Genomic DNA, 14,702 nt, shown 5'->3' with positions numbered 1-14,702 from the left:
ATATATATATATATATATATACACACACACACACACACACGCACGCATACACAGGTACATACATACTACTACTGGCCATCTGGGCATCCTCTGTTGTTGACGTTAATACTGCCTCTATCACTATTAATAGCCTGTTCCATTTCCGACTTCTGTATGCCAGAGTCTGAGAATAATGAACCTTTGTTTCAAGTTCCTGGCCGGCAGTAATCCATACATGACTGTTTGAAATCACCCTCTTTTTGCAGGGGATTGATTGGTGTTTGTTCCTTTCCTTCCTGACTGGCCAGTTTGGGCAGCCAGAACTTTGAAATTTAAGCAGTTGCCAAATTGCCACCCCCCCCTTAAACACACACACACACACACACACACAAAAGGGAGTTGTCAGCGTGGTGGCAGTCTCCATATTTATTTTGATTTGATTACTCTTGCGTAATGCAACAGGATGGGAGTGTATCTGTCTGGAAGTGTCCACTAAGGGAAGGCGATGTTTGGGGGAAAGAAGGTCCAATTTAAGACCGTTATTGCGAAGAATTTGCGTGTTTTGTTTTATTTTATTTTGTGGCTTGTAATCTCTTTTTTGGAGCTGGACAGCTCTGCATCCCTTCCTGTTGATGCATTTTTGCGTAAATTGTTGATTGCTGGGTTTGAAATGGTGCCCACACCCTGGCTCGGGCTCAACTCTGCGTTTGTCCTTTGCCACCAGCCGGAAAGCTGGAATTTTAAATAGAGACCAAATTATGTCGCCCTTTCTTAAAATTCCAGTGATAACGTGTTGCGAAGCACCTCGGAGCAGTGGCCACTGGAATGAGACTGGTCCTTTAAATTCACCAAACTACACTTGGATAGTAGTTATGGGTGTGTTATGTTTTGAGCAAAAGCATTTCCAGCAGATTTAAACCAAATGAAGCAATGTAACATTCACATTTAATATTGACGTATCTGCAAGGAGCCTTCAGTCTTTCTTAATCCAGTGCCTTTCTGTTGTTTTCCTTTCCCTCTTTTTCTCAACAAGCCCAAAAAGATTTGTTCCTCAGATCGTCCACGCATCACCACATTCACATGGATGCTTGTCTCCGGTCCACCAGGACTGCAGGGGGACAAGAATCCAGTGGGGCAGAATTAGCTGCACAACTTGCAAGTAAAATAATGACATTAACATGAAGCAAGCATTCAAACAGGAAAGCTCGTTGAAAGTGTAATAATTCTTTTGGCTAAGAGGAAAGGTTTTGGATGTGTCTCCCAGTGCACTCCGGGGACTGTAGGTACCCCTGCAAATATCGCGAAACTGCAAAAACTAGTTTGCCCCTGTCTACACAGAGGCAATTCACTTTGGCTATAGATGGATTTAATTGTCCATCCTGGGCACAAAATGAGCTCATGCACACACAGCTTGGGCCCAAAACATTAGCTGCAAGCACTTTTAAGCTGCAAGCTTGAATAAATAAGCAGGAATTCATTTCAGAGTAGCAACTGGCTATATCCATCTGATGGAAATTATGATGTTTTGCTCAGCTGTTGGATGATTCAAGTGTGTGTGTGTGCATGCATGTGTGTCCATAAATAAATTCAAAATATATATAGTTTTGTATTTTTTCCCTTCACTCTTACTGTACCCTAGAGACAGATGCTCACAGAGTTCCATACACTTTATGATTCTAAAAAATAACAGTTGATCTCAAGCCCTTTTAATAGGCAGAATTGCCTTCATATCTTGTTTGCACACGTTCCCGATGCTGGTTGCCATTGGAATGAAAGGGTTATTTTGGGTCCCGTGTGCCTGCAAGCAGACCACGTGTCCAATGTTTGTTAACTTCGTAAGGGGTCTGGGGACCTGTGGTTCATCAACAGGGGGCACTGTTTATCCCCCTGGAGGTTGACTAATTATGGCTCATGGGCAAAGATGCTGTATTGTGACGACCTGTGACAGAGCTGTTTAACCCCACAGTGGAGACAGACTGCATTTTATGATCCCGCCCCCTCCGCCACCAAAAAAAAAAAATTCCCACACACAATACACACATCTAAAGTGTTTTCTCTTCCGTAGGCACTTATGTAAGTCTGAAACCCCAGGAGTAGAGGAGCGTCCCTCATTCCTTGGAGTTCCCACAGATTAATTGACTATACAGACGTTTTTAATTTTGAAAGAATGTTGTTGCTGCAGTTACATTGGCCTACACTGACTGAGGGCTCTGCCTATATTTTAACCCTGCGCATGCACTGATTGGCAGCATCCTTTTTTCTCCATCATGTTTCACTTTACATTACATTCTTGGCATTTAGCAGACGCTCTTATCCTGAGCGGCTTACATCGGTTACAGTTTTTTATGATATTATCCATTTATACAGCTGGATATTTACTGAGGCAGTTTTGGGTTAAGTACCCTGCCCAAGGGTACAGCAGCAGTGTCCCAGCATGGAATCGAACTGGCAACCTTACTGCTCCCTAACCACTATGCTACACTGCCACCCCTTTGACATAATGTTTGTAGGTCATATTTGCTGCTATATATCCATGTTTACTGTTTGTCCTCTCATACACATGCATGCTCTTTTTTTGTGTGACATTTTGTCACCAGGGACAAAGGCATTCGATAAGCAATTAGTGCTTTATAGCATGTTCCTGTTGATTAATACTCAATATCCCAGTTTATTCTGTCATGACTCCTGGAAATGCAGACAAAGCAAAAATGAGAAAAGGTATTAAGCACAATCTCTTTTAAGTGGTGTTTTCACCAGAGTTTGATTGATTATTGCAATCTAACAAGTGCTGTGGCTTGCCATGAAAAACAATGGGCCAAATATCTGACTACACATCCTCAAACTGGATGGGATACAGTTTTTTTTTTTTTTTACAACACTCTCTCTGCTGAGATGGATTTCTGCAGAGAAAACCAGGGGGTGGGGGCTTGTTTTGAGCGAGCTTACTTCAGGGACCCTGCTTTTTCAGAGTTCATTCCCCGACCTTCTGCTTTCAGGGCACTTGCAAATATTTTGGGAAGTACACTCACAACATTAATCTTCAGTGACATCATCAATACAGGGAACGTGCAAGGAATTTTATTTTCACCATTTCAGTTTTCTGTGGTTCCATTCGATATAGCCTGCATCTGTGTCTGTGAATTGCTTAGCTCGTCCCTCCTCTCTTTCTCCCACTTTCTCTCTCTGTCTTTCTCTCCCTCCTTATTTGGACTCTGAGGATTATAGTCTCCTCCCTTACTTCACCCATCCCTGCAGTCATTTGGACTGCCCTCTCTGTTTCTGACTCCTTGTCCATGTCCTCCTTCCTTTTTTGAACTTCTCCCTGCTTCTGCTCCTCTCTCTCTTTAGCGTCTCAGTCTCCCACACACGATTCGTCGGGTCACCGCCGTTGTTGACATGCTGCAGAATTTCTCCTACCGCATCTTCACCTCAAAACTTCAGATCCGCCCTATTTCAAAATCTACATCCGTGATCCGAGTGTGGCGATGCTTTCAGGGACAGTCACGGCTCAGACTCCACCCTTCATCACCAGATACATAAATGTCGATTTCCTGATCCAGGAATGAGTCCACATCAGCCGCAGGTTTATTGGCGATGGGGCGTTTCGCCAGGAAGTGACTGCTCACCCCTCCACACCCACCAAACAGCCTCTCCTCACAGGATCTTTGCCTCTCCAAGAGCCATCCAATCAGATGTCCGTTTTTGAGGGTCATCTTTTTCCCTGGTGGTAGACACTGATGTTTTCCTTGCAAAGTGATCAAAAACATTTGGGTAATCTACCGCTACGAGTACCAAGACTGTTCTGACGTGAAACGAGATCTGGGGCATCACACCCAGGCTGGACTGCATCTGTGCCCAAACGGTTCTGCGTGATCTTCCTCAGCACGTGAGAATCAATTAGGTTGATTGAAAGAGTTAATATTCTGGGGGTGGTTACAGCAGCGTGCACTGGGGGTTGGCTGTAAGACCCACGACAGCAGATTTACACAGACACTGGGGCCTTGAGAAAGGCAAGCAGCCTTGAGAGGGGGCTGGGAGGGGGGTTGAGCAGATTTTAGGGTCTACGGTGAATACCTGAGGGTGCAGTCCAGAGCGCAGCGATATTACAATAACAAGACGTGCTTCTGGCTGCAGTCTGTGGATGGAGGGGGGGCAGGGAAAAAGAGACTGGGGTGGGGGGGCGAGGGGGTTTTGGAGGCACGACAAGAATTTGCCTTAAATGGGGCACAGTTTCTCCCCCTGTAGCTGGAAACGCTCCGAAAAAAAAAATGAAGAAAACAAGTGAGGCGGAGGAAGGAGCAGGGACAGAGCTCCATCGTACCCCTTTGTGTGCGGCTCTGATTTGCTTCTGGTGGGACCAAACCACAGAGCCCACGGTGTTCTGGGAGTCTAGACTGATCCAGTCCCCCTCAGGGACAGACTGTTAGTGGGAACGTTAAAAAGGGGGGGGGGGGGGGGGGGGGGGGTGAGTGAAATAGCCATGAGTGGGTGGGGCTCGAAGTCCTGCCCACTCGTCCCCCTGTCGCTCAGAGGGTGTCATAAACTGCAGGTCACTGCAACAGGAGACTGGCGGCTCCTGGCTACCCCCAGGTTCCTTTGTGTCCGTTCACAGCTCCTGATTGTTCCGCAAGCAGGAAAAGGGATATTTTTCAGTTATGCGACGGGAGAGGGAGGCCTCCTGAACCCCGTTATGGGTGGAGTTACAAAATGCTATCAATCACTTTGCATGAGCCAATCAAAAGGCTTCATTCTCAATCCCAAAAAATGGCAGGACATTTCTAACTCATAACACACAGTAATAACAACTACTAACTACCAGCACACTGCAGACCCGCCCACTCTGCGGTTTCAGGAAGCCTCACCACTATTCCAAAGTTCTAAGAATATGTTTGTCAGAAATACAGAACAGGTTGTCTCTGGGCTGTAACTTGTATTAAAAACATATTAAGATAAGGCTGTTTTCATATCCTTGCTTTGTTTTGTCTACCACAGCTGTGTGACAGAGAGCTCGCCCCAGAGTCAGGAGCTCGAGCCATGCTCGAAGTGGAGCCGGGTGAGGATAACAGAATCATCCGCTAACTAAACACTCGGGTCTTGGAGCAGAACCAATCATTGTTGGGATTGGACAGGATAAAAGCGAGTCGGTGTGTGTGCGTGTGTGTGTGTGGCGGCGGGGGGGGGGAGAGGAGGGGGTAGTATGCAAAGTAAGAAGTGGCTGCCTGAAAAAACATACCCTCCTATCCTGAAAAGGCTTCCTCCAAACACAGCGCCTGGAGAGGTGTGTGTGTGCGAGTGTGTGTGTGTGCGCGCTCTCTCCAGTTGAGTCTGGGTCTGAATTGGAGCCAGGAAAGGGGGCGGGCCCTGCGTCAGCCGACAAAAACAGCTGCCTGCCTGTAAATTGGAAAACAGAGCCTGAGAGGGAGAGAGGGGGCAGAGAGAGGGACAGGCAGAGGGGAGACGAGCAGGAGAGAGAGAGAGAGAGAGAGTGCGTGAGCGCGAGGGTCCGGATCCCTATGGGTTGCGCCCTGAGTACGGAGTGCTGCGGGGAGGAACCGGATCCCGTCCCGGTCCGAGGGTCGCCCAAAAGGCCGAGTCCCGAGAAGGTCGACAGCAAAATGAGACTGACCAAGGTAGGGCTCCCAATCAAGCCGCGGGGGTGGAGATGCAAGGAAGGGGTGGGTGTGTGTTTGTGGAGGGGGGGGTGGGCGGATGGAGGGGGTGGGGGGAGGATGGGGGGCGCTGTTGTTGTTGCCGGTGGTCTCTTATCTTTTAAAAGACTTGCTCGGCCCGGGTGTCTCCCCCTGTCACCTTCCGCCACGCTTCGGACGTCCCGTCCCCTGATGTTGTCGCGGAGCTGCTGCGGGCGAGGGGCGCTTGCATGCTCCTCACGTGGTGCGCAGTGTGGGAATGTTGTGTTCTCTCTCAGCCTGGTGTCATTACACACTGGGGCTGGGCTAACCTCAGGCTGGGAAAAGCTGCAGTTTACTAGCGGAGTTAGCCATCCTGCGCCATTGTTTTCCCTCGCCCCAATGTTAACTGACACCAGCGGAGATGCGGTCTCAGAACAATCCTTGGCCTTTAATACGAATCGGACTGGGGCTTGTATAAAGGGCTAAGTGTTGCAGTCTCTTCAACAACACTGTCGAAGTCAGATGCCTAAACCAACAGGAAAAAAAAAGAACCTACCAGAATTAGGGTACAGTGACGTGATGAAAAGTTAATCAGTATCATTGAAGCTCACTGAGGTGGCCTGCTTCCTGTGCTATAACATTGCAAGCAGGGATTTCTAAGTTTCTGTTTTAGGACAGTGGTGCTTTTTTGATTGAGCCATTTTTTTGTATGCTGAGTGAGGGTGTGCCACAGAATTGCGACTTATGGGAGGTTCTAAGTTTACCAGTTACCTTTTTGCCGTGCTCGTGCGCCACTTATAGCGCTGTGCTTCACATGATGTCACACCGCAAGCACTTCTAACAGACAGCCGTTAGCTAGCCGCATGTCATGAGGAGGGCGAGATGTGAATGAAACGGCTCGGCGAGCTCGTCAATCGGGGTACGTGAGGCACCCGGTCAGGTATGCAGCAGCTGCTTGATTTAAGAGTGGTTTCTGCTTGGCGCTGCGTTTCCATGTGCTGTTGTCACACTCCACCCCTCCCCCCCCCCCCCCCCACCCGGTAAGGCCACCCTGCTATGTGAAACAGGACCTCCGCGCTTTGGTGCCGTACCACTGGCTGCGGTCCCATCCACCTTACTCCCCAGCGGCTTTTCCGCTGATTGATCCTTCGAGTGAAGTGGTTTGGTCAGACTGCCCAGCACTGTGGGCTTCCCAAAAGTGGGAGAGAAAACAGGCAGGTGAGAGAGGAAGAGGCGGAGATGGAGACCGGTAACGAACCTGTACATCCAGCGCTAGTGGACCCACCACACCACAGCTCCACTCTCTGTGCGGCGCTGAGACGTCCATGGTGCCTGCGAGGGGAGATGAATCACTGTGTGTAATTCAATGTGGTAAGGTACCCCTCTTTCCCAAACGTGCTTGTGGCAGATGGGAATGGGAAAAGGAGGGGATTTTCGGTTTTGCACACGACACTACTGCCCCCCCTCGCTCCTCCACTCATCTGTTGCCCAGTAGTATGCCGTGAAAAAAATAGTTTTTAAGGAAAGACACACAAGACGTTATACCGTCCTGCAACCCTATCCTACGGACACGATTCTTAAACTGCTCACGGAGGGGAAAGCGGGGAGAGATGGGGTATAAATAGCCTTCGGGGTCCTTAAGAGACACTGACACAGTCGCACACCTTCCACTGCCCTCCTTCTTAAGTCCTGTCCCGGCAGGAATGTGAAATGTGAGGGTGCTCGGCGATGAAGCTGTCAGGCCCTCCACTGAGGCTTTTCTGCACATGCGTGCATCTGTGTGCATATACTACATGCAGTGCGTATTTACATTTGTGCAAATGTATGTGTTTGTGTGTGCATGTACTGTGTTGTCGATGTGTGCCTTTATGCATTTGTGCATGTTTGCATAGTGATGTCATGTGTGCTTGTATGTATGTGTGCACATATTTGTGTGTGTGTGTGTGTGTGTGTGTGATTTAGGGAGAGAGTGCTGCCCGTTTTCTCTGCTTCTCTGCTTGGCAGTACAGTTTGCAGACTCCCCTCCACACGAGTATTTCCGTGGGACGTGTTTTGGGAATGAGCTGGAACTTGGCAGGGAAACGAGGAAGGGGCTCTGGCTGGGATATGATTCAGCATTTTATTAAACACTCATGAAAATTCACGTAAATATTCCCAAGGTAGACAGGAGGTCTGTGCCCCCACTGGCCCCTCCCTCCCTCCCTCTCTCTCTCTCTCTCTCTCTCTCTCTCTCTCTCTCTCTCTCTCTCTCTCCACAGCTGTGCCTTATCAACCTTTAGCTCGGTTATTACTCTCAATTATTTCTTGAGTAAAATCACTCCTCCCCCCTCCATTTCCTCCTCGCATATTTTTCCCCAGCTCTCCCATTTTTCATTCCCCTCTCCTCTCCCATCATTTTCTCTCTTTATTCAGAGATTTCTATGCCATAGCTTTCTCTGCATATCTGCATCATCTGTCCCATCATACTTCTCTGTCTTTACCTCTCAAATCCCCTGCCGGATCGGGTTGGATTCTATCTGCTGCAAACTATAAAAGCTGTTGAGAAAGTTATGAAAAAAAAGGAATGGTGCCTTGCAGACTTTTGCTCAGGTGTCGCTATGGCTGAACAATTAGCGCGTGGTCTGACTTTGCCCTCTGGTCTTCTCTCTCAGGGCGAATCAGTCTGCAGTTTGAGAGTGGATTTTCCGCGCTGTTGAGTTTCACACAGCCGCGTCTCCTCTCCTGCAACGGTCCACAAGCCCCGAGATGTTTTTGATCGCGTTCCCTCTCAGTTCAATATGTGATGAATGTCCGTGCATCTGCGTAAATTTGACAACCGTTTCGCACCAATCCAACAGCTCTGCAGGGCCCCGCTTCCCCGCATACCCCGACATCCTCCCAGAAATCTGCACCCCTGTATTTTTTTAAGTTCTCTTGTGGGCCCCCTCTCCCTTTCCCCCTCCCTTGCAGTGATCCAACTAAAAAAACACAGACAAATAAACTTCCCAGATCCCCCAGCTTTAATATGAGCCGGAAATTCCAATGCGTTTAGGATTTTTCTTAACGGCTGGGCTAAATTATGTGTTGTGTTGGGATTTTCCTCGCTCTCTGTATGTTTGGGGAATTACAGAATCACCTGGACAGACATTATGTATCAATTCGTCTCCTGGTCTATGTGTGTGCGAGTGTGTGTTTACATGCAATTATGGATGCAAGCTATCTGCTAGTGGCGGTTTTTGGCACTCTATTTACATCTCTGGCTACTCATGTGAACATATGCTCTTGGTTTGCGAATGCAATGAATTACTGGTGGAAGGAATTTCTGTATCTTCCATACAGTTCAGCACTTAAAATCAACTCCTCATCATTTAAAATGATAAAAAAAATGGATGGAATATTAAAAACTAAATATTGTTTCAAGTTCAACAGAAGCTCTGTTGTCAAACCCTTGTAAGCAGACTCTCAACTAATAGGCTTTGCCTATAAATCAGATACAGTATAAAACTATGTCCCTCCTCAGGTCTTCTGCTGTCAGTTCAGCCAGATGCAAAGTCTCCAAGCTGCTTTCCAGTATAGCGCAACTAGACAATAAGTGATTTCCTATGCCCTCATTTCCTCACACCATGCGCCTGTTAGCAAGTCACACCACTTCTGTTTACATGGAATGAGATGGCAACCTTTTAGCAGCAATCCTTTGGTTGATTTTGTTGGATTATTTTCTTGGGTCACATGGAGGGCATTCATTTGGGGCAGTGAAAGCTAAATCTAAGATCATGGGGGACCTTGAATTTTTCATGTGCTTATTTTTATCATAAAATATATTTAGTTATATGCCTCCACATTGCCTGTCTGCTGTTACAGCTAGGTGTGCAGAACCCAGCTGGGTGTGCAACTTGTGATTTTTCCCTCAGTGTCCTTGGTGACTTTGTGATTCTGTGACATGTGGACTTGATTCAGGTCCCAGATTCACCCTAAGGCAGTCACTTGGTGTTTTGTCCTTAACTTTAGGGGAAAATGTAAAATTTTTCAAATTCTTGTTCATTTCAGCGAGAGACAACGGAGAAAAATGAGTAAAGCTGCTGAATTCCAAGTTTCATTAATTTTGTATCAAAACAATACTTTGGCACAAGCAGTGCCTTCATAAGGGTGTGATCTCTGTTTGCACGGACTACATTGATTTGCATATTGTGCTCGTAATGTGAAACAAATTTCAAATGTTTCGCAGTTTCAGCATCTATCAAAATCATAATGGTGTGTATCAAACAACTGTGAATCAAAACAGTGGCGTTGTGTATCATCCCACCTTCTGATATTCATTGCAAATAGTTAAAAATGCAATGCACTGCACTCAGATCAAATCTGGACCAGCCTGAATGGAGGTACAACTCAGACGGGCTACAAAGTGCAAATCAGAAAGCAGGTGTTATTAAATACACACATGTACACACTATCTAATAAACCTTCCAGAATGTCCTTGAAAATTGTTAATGTTTATTTATTCAGCATTTATATGACTAATAGAATGGGGAAAATACACAATGCAATGCAAGTTACATTTTGTATATGATTCAAGAATGTTGTCTATGGACCAACAGACAGCCGATACAGTTTGTGATTGTCAGTTAAATCAGTTCTTAACAATACAGATTCAAGAATATGGACCATACAAAATAGCTTATTAACAATATTTCCACATATGAAATTAGTGTCATATGAGTATATGAGTGAAATGGACTTTGTTAATTTCATTTACAATAAAGAATTTAAACAGAAATGACACTAAAATATATTAAAATATTCGATGGGCAAGCGAGAATGTGAATAGCATTCATGAATTCTCAGTACTAAGCTGTGCTTTGTACATGGTACAAGGTGACTATAGAGCAGGGTTGATTAGTTTCTGGCCCTTCAGACCATCGCATTGGTATAACAAACATATCCTTTGTTATACCAATGCGATGCTAACAAACAAGTTACTGCTCAATTCAAATACGTAACATGCTAATATAGTGCAGGGAAACACAAGGGTCAAACAAACATTGCTCAATCAATTGAGAAAGAAGTATTGGCATCTTGCCCCACGACCTCACACAAAGTACCGCAATACATATTTAACAAAAAAAAAACACACATTCCATAACCTCCCTCTTGCATCCATTACTAAAGGTGTAAAAAGATTTCACATACAAGTGAAATCATGGATGCCTAATAACATTATTATTATTATTATTATTATTGTTGTTGTTGTTGTTGTTGTTGTTGTTGTTAAAACAGCATTTACAGATCTGCGTCATAAAAAGTTATTGGTATTAACAGTTTGAAAACATTTTACAGTGGTCCTTTGACTCCAGTATGACTCCGGTAAATTGTGACTCGTGCGCCTATGGTATGGAGACCTATGATACAAGGCTGCTCTACTAGTTTATCACCAGTAAGTGTCGCTATTGCGCTTTATAAACCACTGCTTGGCATTGATTACTGGCTATTCAGTATGACTGACATTTGAAGTTTGGTGTGAAATATCTGAGTCAAATGACAAGACCAAGGGGTTGTTTGGGGGTAAGCTTGTGATCTTAGAAACTCTAAATCCATTCGCTACAAATTCCAAGACAGAAGGTTTGAGTGCAAAGCCACAGAATGATTTGCATATTTTGTTTGTCAAATGCATATTGTCTATAAATCTTTCCGCATTTGCAGTGCTGGAAGATAAAATAAAAATAATATCAAATGACCTAAATTAACAGCACAGCAAATTATTGTGTCCTAATGTTAGATGAAAAGTTGGGTTATACAATTTCAGCTGCGTTACCTCTCAAGCATGTTTGCAAGATGGCTAAATGAAAAATCATTTCAACAAGTTTAATCTAAAGCCCCTTAAACAAAGTGATTGGCAGACACGAGCAATCACATGACCTCATCTCCGCCCATCAGGGTGTGGTCAACGAGAAAAAGAACGGGCACATTTCGGGGGTTGCGACTGCTTCATTGCACCCTTAAATTGTTAGTAACTTTCCTCTGATATGCTAAAAACACAGATCTCAAAGTAATGTCTCCTTCGATAAATGTGATAAACGAGACTACGCACTTTAGACATCCTTTTAAACCGCGTTTTATTTACACTGAAATAACGTATTAACACTGGCACGGTCGATAGATGAGACATGAGCTTACACCATCTACTGGTAAAATGAGGTGGGGGAGACGCCCACTCATGTGTGTGAGCGTGTGAGCGACCGAATGAGGGACACGTTCTTTGACTGTTTATTCACAGCAAATTAGCACCTTATGAAAGGCGCGCTGGGCACGGGACAGCCCGGGGTACTGTAACCACACCCGCGCCAGGTTTTTCAAATGAATAAAAGCTTTGAGACATGTGGCGTGTTGGTAACAAAGAACACTGGGGTTTTTTCCCTTAATCGCGGGACCAGGACTGTGATTGCTGAGATATTTGATAACAGTGTATCAAAAACTGACACAGCTGTCAAGTATAAATTAATTTATTAATTAGTATTCATTATAACTTAATGAAAATAATAGCTGACCACAGAGTCACGCTAAATCAGAGGATGAGATGAAAAGATAGTACTTCGCCTCTACTGACCACTCATCTCTGCAGGAGAGGAAGGTGGGGCACTAGGTATACATCGCGACTGGCTGGAATCGGGGTGGGGTTAAGGCTCGACGCGCCTTTCGCTCCGATTTGCTGTAGTTACCTATCCGTCTTCTCGGCCGGAGAGACATCATGCCCCATACTACTGCGCGACTCCGGGCTGGCCTCAATATAAAAACGACACATCCCATTTTTCACTCTACCCAATTAGAAGTGCGTATCCCGCGAACGACCGCGCCCACCCTTGGAATTCTGCGCCTTTACCCTCGCCCTCTTCTGCTGGATCTGACCAATAGCGGGTCGGTATCGCGTTAAACATTCCCCCTGTCGCCTGCTCCTCGATCGTTCCGCCCACAGAGCCCAGAGACGCTAATCAAAACAAGTAACTCGGGCTCGTACATGGTCGCGGCTGACTTTGGGGAAACTTTGGGAATGTGAGGAAAAAAAGCGCTACACGAAAAGGTGGAACTACGGGGCAAATACACTTAGAAGAAGATGAGTAAGGTAAGAATGAAAGGGAAACTGAGATATATAGTTTGCGATCTCGTCTTCATTTCATATTATGCAAAACGATCTCTAGCCAGTTTGTGTAACTGGCCATTTAAGAAGAAAACGTAGCGAGCGCTGTTTTATGGATATCGATATCCATCTCCTGTTCTCCTGCCAGGTTCTACAAACAAGGATGTATGGTTCGGTTTCAGAGGAGACCAAGCATCCTTTGGCATTGTTGTGTGCATAGTTTACTGCGCCACGCTGCTAAGACTGAAGTCCCGTTTAAATGCACAACAGAATTTTCTGTTATTACTGCAGCGATTTGCATGTCTTCTATATCATTATATTTTTTTATACAGTCGATTGGCTAATTATACTTGTTCTTGTAAAATTATAAACCCCTGGTAACTAGTTAGTAAAGTTAGGATTTGTTGTTAAATAACTGTCATTATTGTAATACTGTAAATAAATGTGCTATTTATTTTAGCATATGCATGAAATGTTTACTTGTGTCAAGTCACGCTACATCCGGGCATTTTACATTATTACTACTGAAAACAGAGCGACTGAAGTATCCACGCTTCTCTTGTTCTTTGGAGTCTGCGTATGCACCGTGTCCGCACATCAGACATGGCGCAATATGTGATCTCAAAGAACTATGATGTTTTGGGCTTCGGTCGGCTCACGGTAGTATCGTGGCTGAATGCACTTTTCAGTTATTTGAAAATATTCAAAAGTGGCATTAATGCTCACGCTGCGTTGTATTATAAGCATTTTGAATGACGGGTAAATGCAATAGGAAGTTTGCCATAAAGCCGTTCCTCCAACTGCGAAAAGTTGTAACCCGGCGAGCAAGAGAAACGTAAAGCGCTACGCTAACGAACTTTCTCTAAAATATAGCGCCGCTTTCCCCAACTTTGGTCGCCAGTGACATATCATATGACCCAGGCGCACCCCATCCCCCACCCCTGAGTTAGAGTAGGTGCTTTTGACTTTTTCCTGCGTCACCACAAGATTTCGTTGTCGCATAAGTTTGAAATTTCGCCAGTTTCTTTCGAACGCGGTAACTCGCGTCTCGACCGACTCGTGTTTTATGCGCACATTTCATTCAAGTGCATCTCCGGTCCAAACACGTTTCCTCCGTTCACCTATCCTAAAATTACGCGATGGTTTACCGTTATCTCCGCAGCGGCGGTGACACTTCACAATACAGCCGCCACATTCGAAAACAAGTACACGTGTCACTGTATGTGGTGTGGACATGTTTGCACGACGCACGTAAATTATCGTACAACTGGTTTGGTCCACACATACATAAAACAGTGAAAAGTGTACGACTTTAGCGTAATATACGCCTCTCTGCAGGCTAATGGATTTTTGGAGGGCGGAGTACGAGAATCAATGCTGTCACATGGAAACCAGTGTAAGACTGGGTCATATGACTTAAAACGTTTACATAATTGGTTATCGATATTACTAAAGCTCTTAGCCCTAATAGATTTTCATTTGTTGGCATCGTTTGTTCTTGGGTGGAAATATGAAATGAAAGTTAGTGGCAGGAGTCTGAATTTTTTTTGATCATCACTACTGTCTTGTTATCCTTGTTTACAAACTCTTGTTTACAAGGGATTCAGTAGGGCAAGTCAGAGGTAACCTTTTTATCAAATTGAATGGAAACATTTGCTTTCTTGCATACTAGGGAGTTTAACATTTAAGCATGGAATCCCTCAGTAATTGATCAAATGTGACTTATTACACTAATGTGAACAGGACTCAAAATCTCTCTTTCTCTCTGTCGCTCTCTCACCCCCCACCCCCACCCCCTTAGTCAAGCTTGCCCATATTACTTGCCTCTCCCATGGTTTGAGAATACCCTGTAGAGATCTGTCTTTGTGCCGGCTCATTTCAGTGGGAAAGTATCTGAGTATTAAACCCTTAAATATGCTTATTATAAAAAACACTCCTCAGCACCTGTGCCCCCTGAGGCATCTTGCCCCGCCCCTTTCAGATCC

General features: G+C 45.2%; 1 protein-coding gene across 3 annotated transcripts in view; it reads left to right on the top strand.

The window, feature by feature from the left end:
- Positions 1–5,380: 5,380 nt before the first annotated feature.
- Positions 5,381–14,702, top strand: part of tns2a (tensin 2a) — a 45,836-nt gene continuing 36,514 nt past the window's right edge. Inside the window, exon 1 of one of the 3 annotated variants that reach the window (XM_036533319.1) lies at positions 5,381–5,609. In XM_036533319.1, the coding sequence (XP_036389212.1) occupies positions 5,493–5,609 (117 nt within the window). In that variant the 5' untranslated portion in view covers positions 5,381–5,492. Of the gene's footprint in view, positions 5,610–12,509; positions 12,703–14,702 lie in introns of those variants that run through there. The other 2 variants (XM_036533320.1, XM_036533321.1) reach the window with 2 other exon arrangements.

The sequence above is a fragment of the Megalops cyprinoides genome, chromosome 7 (genome assembly GCF_013368585.1).
Source record: "Megalops cyprinoides isolate fMegCyp1 chromosome 7, fMegCyp1.pri, whole genome shotgun sequence".
Lineage (NCBI taxonomy): Eukaryota > Metazoa > Chordata > Actinopteri > Elopiformes > Megalopidae > Megalops > Megalops cyprinoides.
Note: the sequence above shows the minus strand (reverse complement) of the source record. Positions and strands in the feature narration are given on the sequence as shown.